This window comes from Echeneis naucrates, chromosome 6 (genome assembly GCF_900963305.1).
Source record: "Echeneis naucrates chromosome 6, fEcheNa1.1, whole genome shotgun sequence".
Taxonomy (NCBI): Eukaryota; Metazoa; Chordata; class Actinopteri; order Carangiformes; family Echeneidae; genus Echeneis; species Echeneis naucrates.
The window spans coordinates 2,438,386-2,455,724 of NC_042516.1; the positions used below are offsets into that span (position 1 = coordinate 2,438,386).

General features: G+C 37.7%; 1 protein-coding gene across 1 annotated transcript in view; it reads left to right on the forward strand.

Moving 5' to 3' along the window:
* Positions 1–17,024, forward strand: part of grik2 (glutamate receptor, ionotropic, kainate 2) — a 176,417-nt gene extending 159,393 nt beyond the window's left edge. The window contains exons 13-14 of the mRNA XM_029503529.1: positions 1,124–1,374; positions 16,860–17,024. Coding sequence (XP_029359389.1) covers positions 1,124–1,374; positions 16,860–17,024 — 416 coding nt within the window. The remainder of the gene's footprint in view (positions 1–1,123; positions 1,375–16,859) is intronic.
* Positions 17,025–17,339: the final 315 nt, after the last annotated feature.

The following is a 17,339-nucleotide window of genomic DNA, read 5'->3' on the forward strand; positions in this document are numbered from 1 at the left end:
ACCCCCTGTGCCCAAGAGGACACACAGCAACAAACATCCATCAAAAATACACAAACCATAATATATATGATTAAGAGTCATAACAATAGTCTGGTGAGATGAGACCAAAATGTAACTCTTTGGATGCCATAATACGTACCATGTTTGGAAGTCAGACTGCACAGCACATCACCCCAAAAACGCCATATCAACAGTGAAGTTGGAGGTGGGAACATCATGGTGTGGGGCTGTTTTTCAGCAAAAGGCACTGTCAAACTTCATGGAATTGAAGGAAAGAGGAATGGAAAAATTGACATTCTTGACAAAAATCTGCTGCCATCTACCAGGATGACGAAGATGAGATAAGGGTGGACATTTCAGAAAGACAATAATTTGAAACACACAGCCAAGGAAACTCTCACTTGTTTTCAGAGAAATAAAATAAAGCTGCTAGAATGGTCCAGTCACCTGACTTGAATCCAATAGAAAATCTATGGAAAGAACTAAAGATTAGAGTTCATACAAGAGGCCCACAGAACCTTCAAGATTTGAAGATTTGTGTGGAAGAATGGGCCAAAATCACACATCAGCTGTTATTGCCAACAAAAGCTTTTGTACGAAGTATTAAATAAATTGAAGTGGGTGTGTTCCCCTCTTTTTCCCCTCTGTCATTCCATTTTATTACACATAACTTAATTTATGGACATCTAAGGTTTGATTTCTTTGCATGAGTGGGTTGCATGGGTTGTTACCAACATCTGGTGAAAATCTTATGTCAGTAGCGCCTTCAGAAATACATTTACTGAAAAAAATTGGTGACGTGTTCAATACTTATTTTACCCACTGTACTAACTAAAACATAATTGAAACAATAGTTTAGTTAACTTTGTTTAACAGTTATAGTTTTGCACAAAAGTGACTAAATTTGTGATTTGTGATTTATTATGCCACAATTTTTATTTAATTAATTTAATTGATAGTGGAAATTGCATATCTGAGCAGAAGTGTGTTAGATGTCACTTATACTTGATCATCAAAGTCAGTATTCGACAAAGGTATAAATCTTCCACTTCTAGATAAAATGGAGGCTCTGATTCTGTCATGTCAGTTGATGAAGCTGAGCTCATGTCTTTTGATCCTTCAGGCTCTCCATACAGAGATAGGATCACTATTGCCATTCTGCAGCTGCAGGAAGAAGGGAAGCTGCATATGATGAAGGAGAGGTGGTGGAGAGGGAATGGCTGTCCAGAGGAGGAGAATAAGGAGGCTAACGCCCTCGGAGTGCAGAACATAGGAGGCATCTTTATCATCCTGGCTGCTGGACTGGTTCTTTCTGTGTTTGTTGCTTTGGGAGAGTTCCTCTACAAGTCCAAACAGAATGCACAACTTGAAAAGGTAAGAAACATCTCTGATATTATTTTCTGATGTGTTTTTCAAACAATGAAAGCAGAATTTCTTACCATATAACCAGATATGCCACGACAGCCAGTCTTATGGCAAATATAAATAAATTTATAAATGTTAACAAAATGAAACAAAATATAGCCCCAATATATTAATTTTAATCATTTTTAATAATAATTTAAAGAAATTGTCTGTTTTCCAATTTGTGACAACTCACACTATAATGACTATGCGGTAAGGTAAGGGTTGGTTTCTCTGCATTTATTCACATAGGCCCAATGGCGACAACGAGATAAGAAACGTGAGGAATTCTGCTGTCACCATGGATCCAACATAGACTTTAACCACCATCTGAAATGACCTCAAGTGAAACTCCAGAAACTGTTTTCTATTGCAATCTAATATGATCTGAAGTTTTCTAAATGTACTGCATTGTGTTTTTCTTGGCGACACTCCCAATGGAATGGGAAAGATTTTGAGTTCTGGTAGTACAGTGAGCCCATAGATTTGAATTGCAAAAATTTGGCCTGCTGTAAGAAACACCTTTTCAACAGCATATCCACTCCCACTATCCATTTCTACTCTGCAGACCGCCTTCCTGTCCACACTTTAACTATTCTCACTGTTTATGTGAATGGCATTTAGCTCACACACAGGACTGGTCAGTGTGGTAATTTTGACGCAAGACTGCATGGTTTGACTGGAGCTTCCGAGCATACATTCTGACATTAAATACTGATATATTGACCTGAACCATCGGAGAAATACTTGAATTGAATCATGAAATCTCAGCATTATTATTACATTCTACATCTGTGTAAATATGAATTACAATACATATGCCCAGTGAGTACTTAATTATTTAACAATACAGTTAGAAAGCATTATTGCATTATATGGCATTAGGAGTCTTAATTATAGTCACAACTATACAGTTAAGATATAATAGATTTAGTTAGACAATATTTATAACCTCATGTATAGCATAAGCAGATATATTTACATTTATGAATTATTCTATATGAAGCACTTTGCTTTGAAATAACCTACAGACTAAATTACACTGCAGATTGCATTGTCGATTATATGTTATGACAGCACAAATTTCTGCAGCATGTGTTGACCTACAAACCTACATTCTCTTAATGTTATTCAGCAGAGATTGACAGATGCCAAAAGCTCAAAGTTCATGCTTAGAGATAAACTTTCACACTGTGTCTCATTATCATTAACGTTTCCCTTGAAAAATCCTTTCTATTGAAAAAGAGCTTTAAAATAAAATAAAATAAAGTACAGCTGCAATAGATATTCCCTTATGATGAAACTGGAGTAAGTTGATCCAAGCTGAAGTAACATTAAGTGACATGTTTGCATAGAAGGGATTATTTCAAGATCTCTGCATTCACTGGAGGCCATTGTGTGTGAGATGTGGGGAATATATAACATAAATGGTTTGTTAATAGAGCTTAATTCCTTAAAGCAAGGTCTAAATTCAAGATAATGTAAGCGAGCAAAATTAAATTACATTCTTTTTAATTTAGTTAAAAAGTTAATTTTGAAAAATTTTGTAATATTACAATGATAGTAAGAGTGTCGTGAGGGTGATGGGAGGGCAGGGATGACATGCAACAAAGGGCCTTAAGACAGACTTGAACCTGGGCCACCACAGAAATAGTTTAACCTCTGCCAGGCAAGCCATCAGGGCGTCTGAAAACCACAATCTAAATTATATTGGATAAATAAACAGTTTTAACAAATCTGTCCACAATACATCAACATTAGTTTAAAATGGGTTGTACTATGTAGGCACTATGCTGTATACTGTAATCATTGTTGTAATATTCCATCCATTACATGCTTTGAAGCTGTCTACCAGCCCCAATGTACATGACTGAACCCCAGTAACATTGTTGTTCTTGGTACATTACATGAATAGAAGTTCCTGCATGATGCAATAGGAGCAATAAGGCTGCCAGTCAAATCAGCCAGTGCTATAGTCTCTAAAGGTAAACTCCTGACATTAGGGCTGGGTCCATAGTTTGTTCTTTATAGTCTCATTGTATTTGGTACATAATGTATATGCAGGATCCATAATAGAACACTGGCAATAATGTAGTCAGGCACTGATTTGCCCTATTGACAATGGCACTATCTATACTGAGTGCAAAGGGTTGATCATGGACCAGTGCTCACCGTATTGCATGGGGAACATTATGGGAATGTAGTATCTTGCACTGAGCATAGAAGATACCACAGTTCCATTATTAGATAGTCAACATAAATGACACTCTTATTGTCTAGAGACACATTAAGGCTATATAGAGGCTGTATGTACAAGAGGGAAAGTTGGGGTGTCTACTGATAACAACTTTCACAGGTGTACTTTTATTGCTTTTTCTACAGGTTGGTACAGTAATCATAGTTTATGCTATGTGAGCAGGTTTAACATAAGGTATGCTTATGGAATCAGGTTGTATTGGAAGAAACTGTATATAGCCAGATTAGACACATACAGCATGAGATCACCACTAAAGTCAGAGATGAGGATGAATAGATCCAATAGACACACACACAGCAGATACTTTGACAGTTTATTGTACACTGCAACACATCAAAAATGCTTGCACACTTATTACATGCATAAACACCATTACTTCCATGTGTGAACATGTCTTTGATCGGATATGAGGGTACAATAATTGACACATTGTTACTTGTTTGCTTAGAATTGCAGTAAGTAGTAGTAAGCATTAAGGCAAAGTAGGTAACTGCAATTACAAAATTCCATTTTGAAGTTGCTTACAGATAGTATGTGCTAATGTTGAATAACTGTTTGGTTGAAAACAACTACAACAACAAAACAACTAATATCTAGGGTATTATTGGGGACCAAAAGTATGTATACTGACATTAAGCCTAGTTTAGTTGAAGTGGATTGGCAATTTGAAGGAATTCTCGGTATAGTCCACAACAACCTTCACTTTGAGGTAGTACATAACTAAATATGTTGTTTTGTGCTGAGTGAAATCTGGTCAAGTCATCATTTAAGTCCTGGATTGGTCCCAGTGGCCTGTATGACCAACTTTAAATCATATCACGATTTGAGTCTTTTCGTCAAAGGAAAACTGTCACCCAGGAGACAACTTCTAATTTTGCAGCCCTGCAGCTGCAACATTAATATTGCTTTACAATGCCAACCTTCACATTATCACCTGCTATCATGTATAAGGAGTGCACCATGCACTGTATTGGCACTGAAAGGCCTCTTGCTGCACTTTAAATATAAGCATCCATCATAAAGTTATTATCATTAAGCTATTTTTTAGCAACAGCATAGCAATTAACAAGTTAGAGTCATATAAAATACAGAACTCCACATAAACAAACTTTAAGTTCTAAACAGTCCCAATTTGTGTTGCCAGTCACTGTGGTGATGAATATCAGAAGTACCCGTTGCTACCAACTCAATAATGCAATGATATAGACATCAGCATTAACATTAGCATAAAGACAGCTAGCTTTGCAAGTATTGCCCAAAATTTTAGTATTAAAGATTTGCAACTCCTATTATGGGGTCATAAAAGTAAATAAATCAAATTAGATTTATTCTTTATAAAATTATTTAAAGAGACCCAACAGATCCCCCAATGAGCAAGCACTTGGCGACAGTGGCAAGGAAAAACTCCCTTTAAGAGGCAGAAACCTCGGGCAGAACCAAGCTCACGAGGGCAGCCATCTGCCTCGACCGGTTGGGTTGAGAGTGGGAGAGAGAGAGAGAAAGAGAGAGTGAGATAGGCATGGGGTGGGGGGTATAGGCAGGAACATGTTGCTCCATGAAGTTCATGGAGTTGAGCTGTAGTATAGAATTCATGAAGGTATGGGAACAGCAGGTGCTGCAGGAACATGGGATGGTGATGAGTCACCACCTGCAGGATGAGGACAGGGAGAGAGAGGAGAGGAACTGGGAGAGACAGAGACTTTGGCAGAACATCGTTAGTAAATGCCGTATAAATGCGTAGAACTGGGTTAAACTGTGTTTTTTAAGAAGGATGGTTCTTATTAGCGCATGCAAGGGGGGGGGGGGCGAGCGAGAGGGAGGGAGAGAGAAAGAGGGAGAGGGGGAGAGAGGGTGACAGGGGGAGACAGAGCGAGAGAGAGAGAGAGAGAGAGAGAGAGAGAGAGAGAGAAGATCAGTCCTTCCACCAGTAGCCTAGGCCTACAGCAGGTTTAAAGAAATAGAAATAAGATTCACTACAGTGTGAAGCTCATAGTCCAGTGTTGACTAATGAACCATGTCATTTGTTTAATTGTGAAAATGAACCATTTATTTTGTTATATATTTGGCCTGTCATATAAATGAATTCGTCCTGCCATTTGCAGAATGGGCTTGTTGTCTCACCATGATTGTCAACTGTCAAGTTTACTAAATGTGATAAATATCCCGTTGTTGTGTTTCACATGCTTGACCATGCACACCCTGCAATTTGCATTTCCTAATCACGTTTGCATATCATTAGAAATGAGCAAAATGAGCAACTAGTCGTTTCTATAGTGACCCATTAAAGGCACTGTAAATAGTGTTCCTAGGGTTAAAGATAACAGAATATATGACATCAGAAGTATGTGTTTTTGAAATTATTGCATTTAGTAAAGTGGCTGCAATAACACCAGATGAAGTCCAAAAAATATCCCCTTATTAAGAGTATTAATAAACGTTTGATCACTGTAAATTAACATTTTAAATGATCTACTAAGTTGTCTTCTTCTTTTCATTTTTATTGTCTTCATTCCCGCATTCCCGCTCCATTATTTCACCTCATCCAATCATCACTGCTGCATGGTGATTTATTCATTTGGAAAATATACATGGCTGTCTCAGATCCAGAGAGAAAAGAGAAATTTCTCGCACAAGTGCAGCGGTATCTGCGAAAGGTGTTTGGCCAAACTTAGTACCTTACCACCTAAAAAGTGAAAGAAAAATCAGTTATCAAACTACTTTAAAGTTTTCTTTTGTATTCTTTAGACAGAGGTCCAGATGTATGTAGGTAAAAGGGTATTTACTGTGGTTCTTAGTTAATGGTCAAACAACAAAATGTCGGCTTTTACAGAAATCAATCATGATGCATAGTTGATTAAAGCCAAAAATAAATGCAATTCAGTGCAGCAGAAACCCCTATTTTGATCATGTAAATGCATATTTGCAGTAGAATTAGATGTATTAGTATTTACCCAAACTATTGGCCAAACTTGCCAAACTGGCCAAGCAATGATTTTAACTTGATTTTGACACCAAAACCTATTTTTCAAATTCAGTCATATTTTTTCTTCAAACTTCACAAATAATTAAAACTAACAGACTTGAGTGTCGTAGGTTCATGAAATATTCTTACTGGGTCTAAGAGTGGACATTGACCAAAAACCTCCTGAGGCTAACTCTTTACCAGTTGGCAGAATATGACATCTCAGAAAACGTCATTGCATTGTAAAATGCAAACAACTTTAAACAAGAATCCAAATGTTTTTTTTGTGCAGGTTTGAACTAAACAAGATACAAGTTAGGGGGTATATCACTGGAGTTGCTGTCAATTTTACTAAGCTGTTTCCTCTGTTAGATTTTATGTTGTGTACCAGTTGACTGTAAATATGTCCTGGATTTCCATATATAAATATATATATATATATATATATAGCTAAGATGTCTATTTCTGAAGATATCAGCAGTTGTCTCTCTAAATGGAGATGTGAATCCCTGTCTACATTATTTAAATAATGTTTGTCTTTTTAAAGCAGTCATAAAAACTGTTTTGAGAAAAAAATTCTTCCTCTTTTAATTAAAAAGTCTAGTTTGTTTATTACACATTAACAGACAATAAAAAATAGCAGGACTTCAGACAAATTATCTGTTGTAATTTTGTTGTTTTTGTGGCAGAATTTGGTCTTTTATTGAAGTGTGAGCAATTGTACCGAATTGATTAATTTAGCAATGAAAATGTTTTTATGATGGAAAAACGAGGCCTGCATAGAAAGAAAGACAAATTTTTGTTTCGTTTTCGCTGTTTGGATTTATAGATAAAATACTAATGTGTATAATTTTTCTCTCAACTTTTGCTCCCTCCTGTTGAATTTTAAGGGAAAGAGAACCAAATGTAACCTCACTCTGTCAGAAGCTTCAAACCTCAGTATTAAAATCAGCTTACCTTCATGTAGCCTAACACACAATTTTTGTCATCTCCAGTCAGCCTTTAGGGAAAGAAGACAACTGTGTGCTGTATTCTCTCAATCCAAGCCAAATCTAGCTTCTCTCAACAATCAGTGAAACCCTGCCCATTAAAACTCATTCAGTTTACTAGCAAAGGTTTTTGACTTATTGATGCAGTAACCTATCACCTCCCAGCAAGAAGGTACTGGTTTCTGACCCTTGCTTTGTGTGTTCTCCCTGTGCCTGTGTGATTACTCCTCATGTACTCCAGCTTTCTCCCACAGTCCAAAAACATGCACGTCTAGGTTAATTGGGGAGTTTAAAATGCCTGTGAGGGTGAATGTGAGCATGAATGGTTGTTTGTTGCCATATACCAGCCCTGTGTCAGGCTGGACCTTTCAACCCTTGAGAGACTGTATAGATAATAAATAGATGTTTTGTTTTGTTTTTTACATCTACCCAAAGAGAAAAGATTTACACAAAAAGCTTTTCATTTAAAGAAAAATGTGTGAGCAATAAAATACTGGCAAAAAAAAACAAAAAACAAAATGTTAGAATAAGCAAAATTTTGTCACAAAATTATAATTGTTATTGTTATTTTTTCAATATATGCTGTGGACACAGATTTTTATGATTACAAAAAAAAAACAAACGAAACATTTTTATACTTGTGAGGCTTTATCTTAGAAGAGCATAGTCAAGGCAAAGAGGACAGTGTGTTACATCTCTCTCCTAAAAAGTGTTGAAAAATACATTACATAATCACATCACAAGGGAAGTTTTAGGGCTGTTTTAAAAGAGTGACTAATTTCTTTTTCATTTTGACGCTAGTCTGTTAGTTTTCAATGATTATCATGGTTTTCGCCTTCCTTCCTCTCTTCCTCTGCCTCATGCTTTCTTTTCCGTCCCCCCTCAGCTCCTCTTCTGCTTCCTTTTCCTGCTCCTCCTCCTCACACTCCTCCTGCTCCTGCTGCTTTTTCCTCTCTTCCTGCCTTCCACTAAGGCTGTTACAGAGTAACCTGACTCTCAGGGTGCAGGGACCACCAGCTTTGTGTGAGGAACCTATATAATCAACACAGCACTGCACATACACACACGGACACGCGTGCATGCATATGGATGAACACAATCATGCATTCATAGATACGTCTATGCTGAGAGAGGTCTAATGTCTCAGTGACATTACATAGGCAGAGCAAGATTTGTGAGATGTAAAAGCAGTTTTTCTCCATCTGAAGCTATTATATGTCCATCCATGGCCTCCATACCCTGCTTTCCACCTAAGTACATGAAAGACACGAAAGTGCATTAGCAATTGACATTGGAATTATATGCAAAAAGGGACAGAATCATCCAGTGTGGGCACAGCACTTGGAATAATAATTGCCTGTGTGATTCCTTTTTTTATTTTGTTTGTTTGTTTTGATAAAGGCTTTATTTTGTTTTGCTTTCGATGAGGCTTAAGTCTCAGGAAAAACCACATTGTCACTGAATTTGGCATAGATGCAGTTTCTACTACTTTTCTTTCACATTACAAATCAGCAAAACTAGCAGCAAGTTATTCATACAGTGAACCTATCTGGTTTTCTGGTAATTAAGGCTACATTCTGACCAATATAAAAAAATAAATAAATACACTCCATGACACAAGACATTTCATCTTGAGAAAGGGTAAAATTCTTGCTGCTAATCCACCAGACATCCTCTGTGCTCATATAGATACATGGGTTAAAAATTAGGCATTAATTACATTCAAAATTTTAATTGATCAAACATAATGAAAGTATTGTTCATACTGATTATGAAATAGATGAGACACTATGGTGTTTCCCCAGTTACTACAGACACCCTTTTATCCTACAAAAAGCTGACATATTTAGACAATTAGGATACACCATATAATAAATATTGTATAAATATACTTGAGTTAGGGAGGTTATGCCAATGAGCATTCTAATGTGTCTAATATCGTTTTTATTTAGACTCAGTATATTTAGCCAGGCAATATTTTAGCCTCAAGATTAATGCAAAGCTGCTTTTGTGTGTCAGTTTGTATGAGAGATATCTAATGAGATCTGTGGCCCACTGTCTTTGGACATCCATGCCAAGGAAATGCCTTCTTTAAAAGCTCCATTCATACAGTCCATCACAACCTCCCTGAATCAGTAGCTCTCTGGACTGCATCCTGTATCCATGCCATAATTTACATCTTTCTACCGTCTCACTGAAATGGACAGAGACACCCAGCCATCATCCCATGAAACAGTAAGAGGCCACTGTTTGCATATTTCCTGCCTCGTTGATTTCTTGAATTTTAGCCATCTAAAATATATAGTATATAGATACATATGGTTGAAACGTTTTTAAGGTGTGTTCATATCACCCTTACTGTGCTAGGGTTATGCTTTGCCTCTTAATTAAACAGTGGATTGTTTTAGTTACAATGTATAATAAACGAGTATCCCCCACCAAATTTACTTTAAAAGCCAGGCTTGCTTGCACATCAGTTTATTGTTATTTTATGTAGCATAGTTTTTCACACAGAGTGAGACTATGCTCACATAGTGTGACTGACCAGTGTACTCAGTTCCAGCACACATTTAATAGCTGCGTCCCATGTGTGTAAGATCTGCTCTTTTTTTCACTGCATTGAAACACAAGTCACACTTTTGACACCATTTATTATGTACTATGTGGAGAATAAATGCATTTTCATTAGATTTTTAAACTGTGGTGGTGCAAAATCTATTCTATTTTTTTTTCAGAGCGTAATTTTTGTTCAGGTTACATCTGTGACACAGCAAAATGTTATCCCAACCAAACCTTGTGATGGCTGTATTTTAAGTGAATTGTTCAAGCTCCATTTGAGTGTTTTAAACACACTTGCTCTGACTACTGCAACAAGTCTAACAACACTTCATTTTAAGAAAACACACCCATGGGTGCTCAGATGGGGATGTATTTGCTAAATAAACAACATGGGTGCTGAACAGAAAAATTAAAATTGTGCCAGCCTGAAAGATACTTGTGATTCACTTTGGACTGCTTTGCACTGGGTATAAGATAAAGCCCCTTGTGTTTGTAGCAAGGGAGTTCACAGGAGTATAAAGACCTGGGTATGTATTCTTTAAGGGTTTTATCTCACCACTTAGAGTTCTCTGAAATTGCAATGAATTTGCTCACACCAACTTTTACAAAGGAAGAGCAAAGAAACGCTCCTGAACTACAACTGTGAATTCCTTGCTATCCTCACATCAATTCTCATGGATGAGCTTGTTGTAAGAATAAAACTGATTAATGGAAGACCAGTCGGTGCCATTAATTCCAAAATAAAAACAATACTAACAATAATCAAAGTAATAAAACAGCAAGTTTTCACCTGTTTAGAAATATCTGATAGTTTGAAGTTTGTTGGTAGTTTTAGGGAGTTAATCACTGAATCTGGTCCATTTTTTGTTGCACAAGTTTCTTGTGTTTACTATAAATAATGGCAAATGATGTGCCTGAGTAATGGAATACATATATGTGTATTCATTTATTTACGTACGTATATTCGTTTATTCATTTGTTTTAGGGGAGTTTGGTATTTAACTTTACAATATCACATCAGGACAACAATCAATCACAGTTCATACACCAAGCAAAATGCTGCCTGCGCAACCTCAAATGTGGATGGCTGCTCAGAAGCGGCCACAGATTAGATGAAGTAGCTGATCATATTCTGCCCAATGGGGCCAGGGATCCAGAACCCCCGCATCCAGTTTTTCATCTGTTCATCTCCTCTTCAAGCTAAATGAAGCCTATTGTTTCATTTACTCAGGTGGGACCTTCATATGTTCACAATGTTCCTCATAAACAGAGCTGTTTCCACAGCGATATACTTCCTAAACATTTATTTGTACTTTTTTTTTTTCTGTTTACCTTGAGAATATTCTTTTACAATGAGATTGAACCAATAACATTCTCTTGGAGATGTCCCTAATCCAAACCCTTAGCTCTAACTCATGATGGGTATGTGTCTCCTGTGTGCAATCACAGTGGGACCATTGTTCCTTAAAGACCACAAGCTATCTTTTAGAGGTTAAAGCACCGCCATACCATTTAAAATCCAATAGGCAGTACCTCTGAAAAGCCTTGCCTCTATATGCATAAAACATGCATATGTAATGCAAGGTCAAGTCATCGATCCCTGGCCTGGCATACTTTGGTATCAAGTACACTGAGAAGCTACTGTATGCTTAAACATGCTTTTTGTCATAATTAAAACTGTCTTTGACAAGCACTGCAGTCCAATAATAAAGCCCCACTCAGGTTCAGATTAGGGTGGCTGGTCATCTTGCTTCACTCCTCTTGAAACAAAATTAAGTACCCAAGTGAAACTCTTTCCAGGCATTACCCAAAGACCCAGAAAGGTTTTGTTCAGTTAAGAGCACTTATGGCAGTGCCTCCCCCTTAGCAACTAACAGTCACACAGAGGACACACTTTCATTCCCTTCAGAGAACTCCAGCACCTATGTGATTCACCATGGGCCTGTGACAGCAGACAACTTAAAAAAAAAAAAATTAGAGTTCAGCCATCCTCAGTTCCAGTACTGTAGAGGTGAGTCAGTCAGTCCAGTGTATATATGACTGAGTGATCCACTTCCACTTACAGCTTTATTGTGTGGCAGTATAAAAATCAGCAGCCTACAAATCAGTGATATGAACAATTTAAAAAGTTTACACAGTAACCTTAATATCTCTTTGAAATATTTTAGACATTTGACTTTTACTGTACCCACAAAATATCTGTTCTGTAAAAAGAAAAGTTATATATAGTGGCTTTTAAATGCAGCATTGTATAGATGTCAATCTTCAATTTAGTGAGTGCGGTTTATATTCAGGTGCGGCGTATCGTCCAGAATTACGCTATTTAATGTTTTATTAATTGTCCTAGTTCCTTGGGGCACCATAATAATGACAATAATAAAACACTTTTGCACTTTGATATTTAATGATGGAGAATTAACAAAATTAAACAAAATGAACCTATCAATGGATTAGGATATTACGAGGTAGAAGATGGCCACATTCATTGTTGTGCAAAATTAAATATCCACAATATTCATTGATGAGATTACAAAAACACGTCTAATCACAGATATAGCATTCTTTTATATATGCTATCTTCTATAGCATGTTTCCCCATAATAATAAACAGCATTGGGATGCATTTAATGATGTAATTATGGATGGAGTTACAATAATTACATATTCTGGTAGGGCAGTGCAGCAGCATAGTTGTTAGTGCTGTTGTCTGGGGCCTTTCTGTGTTGAGTTTGCATGGTCTCCTTGCGCCTATGTGGGTTTCCTCCCACAATCCAAAGACATGCATGTTTGGGTTGATTGGTGACTCTAAATTGTCCGTAGGTCTGAGTGTGAGTGGTCTCTGAGAGTTTGCATGTCCTCCACGTGCTTCTGAGGGTTTGCTCTTGATACTCCAGTTTCCTTCCACTGCCCCAAGAATGCAGCTGAAGCTCATGCAATATGCTCATGCATATTTGATTTAACTGGTGTCTCTAAACTGTCCATAGGTCTGAGTGTGAGTGTGACTGGTTGTTTGTCTCTGTCTGTCTGTCTGTGTGTTGGCCATGCAATAGACTGGGACTAGCCCAGGGTATACCCAACCTCGCCCAGTGTGAGCTGGAATTGGCTCCAGCACCCCTGCATACATACTAACATATTCTACTCATTTCCTGGCCAGGTTCATACAATTGAACTATTCAGGTTCATGATGATGATAGTTTGTGGATGAAATGCATTGGGTGACATTTTAATTAAAAAATTTAGAAATTGTCTCAATTTAGTTGGTTGGAATGCAAATATCTGCTTGAGAATCTGTTTATTTTTGTAACATTTTTATTTTTCCTGAGTACACTTTTGACTAGAACTCAATACCATAAATAAATATGAATAATAAAAATTTATATACTATACTATAAATGTTGACTCAAATTCTACAATTCAATCCATATCCATTCAATCCAAAAAATGGCCAGCTGTATCTGTCCTTTACCTGCTGAAACTGTAAGTCTTTCCCTATTATCACTGAAGATGTTCCACAGTCTTTGGCATAATGTGACAATGGTTCATTATGAAATCGTTTAACAACGTCATCAGCTTTTTTTCATGAAAACAATCATGAAAAAGGATGCATTCTCAATTCTGATAATATAATATAACATCGAATATGGCAGTTTTATTATTTGTGCAGCAATTCTCTCAGTTTTTTCTTTTCCCTCTGTGTGGACAGAACTACTGTGTATGTCAGGACTGGTCAGTCACAAGATGTGTGAAATGACCACAAACACTACACCATTATGACAGCAATCAGCTGTCATGCATCCTGGTTTTAAACAACTTGAAATGCATTCTGTTTCTCTCCCTCTATTTTATGTTAGGCCCAAAACATTCCCTTCATTCATTTATTCAGCTACTGCCGCTTATCCATTTCTGGGTTGCAGGGGGTGCCAGAGCCAATCCCAGCTCACACTGGGTGAGCTGGGGTATACCCTGGGCAGGTCCCAGTCTATCGCACGGCCAACACACAGAGACAGACAGAGACAAACAAACACTCACTCTCACACTCAGACCTATGAACATTTTAGAGACACCAGTTAAACCAAATATGCATGAGCGTATTGCAGGAGCTTCAGCTTAATTCTTGGGGCGGTGGAAGGAAGCTGGAATATCAAGAGCAAACCCACAAAACCACATGGAGGACATGCAAACGCTGCACAGAAAGGCCTCGGGATCAGGAATAAGACCCACAGCCTTCTTGTTGTGGGGCAACAATGCCGCCATGGTGCCCCTTAAAACATTTCCATGAATGAAGTAATAGTAAAAAGCTTAGTAAAACCCTTTTGACTGACACAGTGAGCTTTTTTTTCTACTGTAAAAACAGTAATATTGACATGCCATTTGTACCACCCAATTTAGATGATGCACTATAGACTGTTAAAATCAACCCGATATCTCCTGCTTGTCACATTAAGGTGGTTAATTATATAATAAAATTAATAATGATGTTAAGGTTCACTTTCTGGAAGCTCTGACTGTATCTTGAAACCATATTCTGCTTGGTTGTCCACTGGCCCTCCCAATAGGCACTGCCCATATGCCAACTGACACAGTGCAGTGTATAAATTAAGCTAAAAAGAAAGATGAGACCAAAGAACAGTTGGATTGGCCAGAAGAGTAATGCCCTAAATTCGGTCGCTGGTGGATCTTCACCTAGGAAGTTTTTTTGTTTGTTTGTTAGTTTTTTACTTTTTGTTATTTGTGACAGAGAACCTCTATGAGGTGCAGTGCTAAACAGTCCAGCTGGATTCAGAACAGTTTTTTTTTTTTTCGCCCCCAAGTCTCAATAATTTGATGCTTCATGATGTTACATGTCTGTTTTGCTTTGTGAGGGCTACAGTAATATCACATTAGCTGACCTGCTGTCACCACCATTAAATTGTTATTGCTAACTGGCTAACTGACTAAACTGGCTCCGGCTGAACAGAGGCTGAAGTTGTAGCTGACAAGGCATGTTTTAGTTTATGATATTGGCAGTGTAGTGCAACTTTTAGGTGTTCTTGAGAGTTTATTCCCAACTTAGTTACCTCAGAACTCCCTGCCATGTTCCATATTCAATTGCTGATTGCCTTCATGATCTGGTAAAAATCACACCGGAAGTATCGACTAGAAGATGGCTAAATTGTGATGATAAAGAGATGAACATGCTCAGCAACAATATTTGCATTGGCTGTGTAGTAACAACAATGATATTCTGAGTCTGTAGTGTGCCAAAAAACATTCCCCACAATGAGCTGCCATCTGTCCACCATCTGTTTTCCTCAGCTGCAATCAAAATTATTTTGACAATCCAATGTTTTTCCAGTCCTAATATGTCCAGTGGCGTCTCAAATCTTTTGACAGGAGTGGAGGTGATTTGGCCCTGTTGAAAACGATCCGCCTCAAAGCCTAAAGTGCTCTGTATTCGAAGTTGCCCTCCTGCTCACCACAGTTGTAAGGAATGGTTGACTGTAGCCTTTTTGTCAGCACCAGTATATTTTAGAGACAGTTGGCATGAAAATCCTCGCATCAGAAATTACAGGATTATTCAAACTACCCCGTCTGTTGCAAACAATCACACAGAATTCAATGTCACTGAGATTTTCCTGCTTCCTGGCATTTTACAGAACAGTGATTAAACTATTCTACTGAAGCTTGTAATTGTTTCTACTTTTTCTTTTTTTTTTTTTTTTATTGGCTAGCTGCTACATGGTTTGCAGGACACTACTTTGTTGTCTATGCAGGTATTGGCATTGTAGTGGGCACCCTGTAGGGTAATCAGGAGTAATTGCCCGTTTACCTCAGTTTACATTCTGATGATCTTTGCTTGGGGTGAGCCTCGGAATGAGTGAAGGACTTTAAGACCTTTGGCAGACTCTAAATTAAATTCTCAAGTTTGAATGACAACTTAGGCTGGTAAGTGGTAGAGACATATGTTTTCTGTGTACAGAATACTTGAATGTTTTTCAAACATTAAATGTGTGGCTTGCCTTTCAAAACAGGAAACACATGTAAATAAAAAGTGCAATCATTTGTCATGCATCATGAATGAAATGCCATTAACCTTTCCTTACTATGTAGCTTTCGGGGTGCACATCATCAGTCTTCTGCTGTAATTACCCGTCTACTTTTGTCTTTTCAATGGCGATGGGATAAGGACATAAATGAGTAAATAAGGAGTTGTGCATTGGCTCAAAAATCTAATAAAGCAGTACTGAGCCATGATACTATTATGGCTAGTAGGTTTTGTCTTGAGATGGTTGAGTGAGGGCTGAGAAAGAAATACCCATCTTTTAAATTGTTGTCATGCAATTTGGGAAACTTTGGCAATTACTAACACATTTAAAAAAAAGTTTAAGAAAAAAAACATCACAACTACTACACCACAATTTCACCACTGTGTTGAACCACTGTGAAGAGTAATTCCATAACTTTACACCTGCACCTCTCTTTGCCATTATTCATCTGTTCTCTCTCAGAATCACTATTACCAGCCTGCTACATGGCATATCTCCCTCTTGTCCTCTGCAGAAGCTTTGCTCTGAGGTGCATACTACAATGCAAGGCTACCCACAGAGCCAACAAGCTTGTTCTCCTGCCTGTAAGATGTGAACAGTGAAAGCAGTCTGAAACCCATTCTCTTCTCCTTTTTTTTTTTATTTTTTTTGTCCCTCTGCAGAGGTCCTTCTGTAGCGCTATGGTGGATGAGCTTTGGGTTTCCCTCAAGTGCCAGCGCCGACTCAAACACAAGCCACAACCAACTGTTACGGTGAAAACAGAGGAAGTCATCAACATGCACACTTTCAATGATCGCAGACTGCCAGGGAAAGAAACCATGACCTGAAAAGAGAATCTCACTCACTTTCTCAGCCTCTCTCCTGCAATGACCAGTTGTGCAGAGTAACTGGAAAAATTGGTGGGGGTAAATTTTTTGGGGGGACTGTAATGATTGACAGTGAGGTTATTCTAAAGATAGAGCAGAGGTGCCTGGTTGTATATTGACAAAATGTCATTCTTGTTTCTTTCAAATTAGCTAAGGATAAGAGATTCAACAATGTTTCCTGTGGAAATAAATAGAACCTATTTGGAATTTCACGAACTTAAATCTTAACTCTCACCATTTTGGCACAGTGGCAAGCTAAAGTTGCCAGGATTTCAA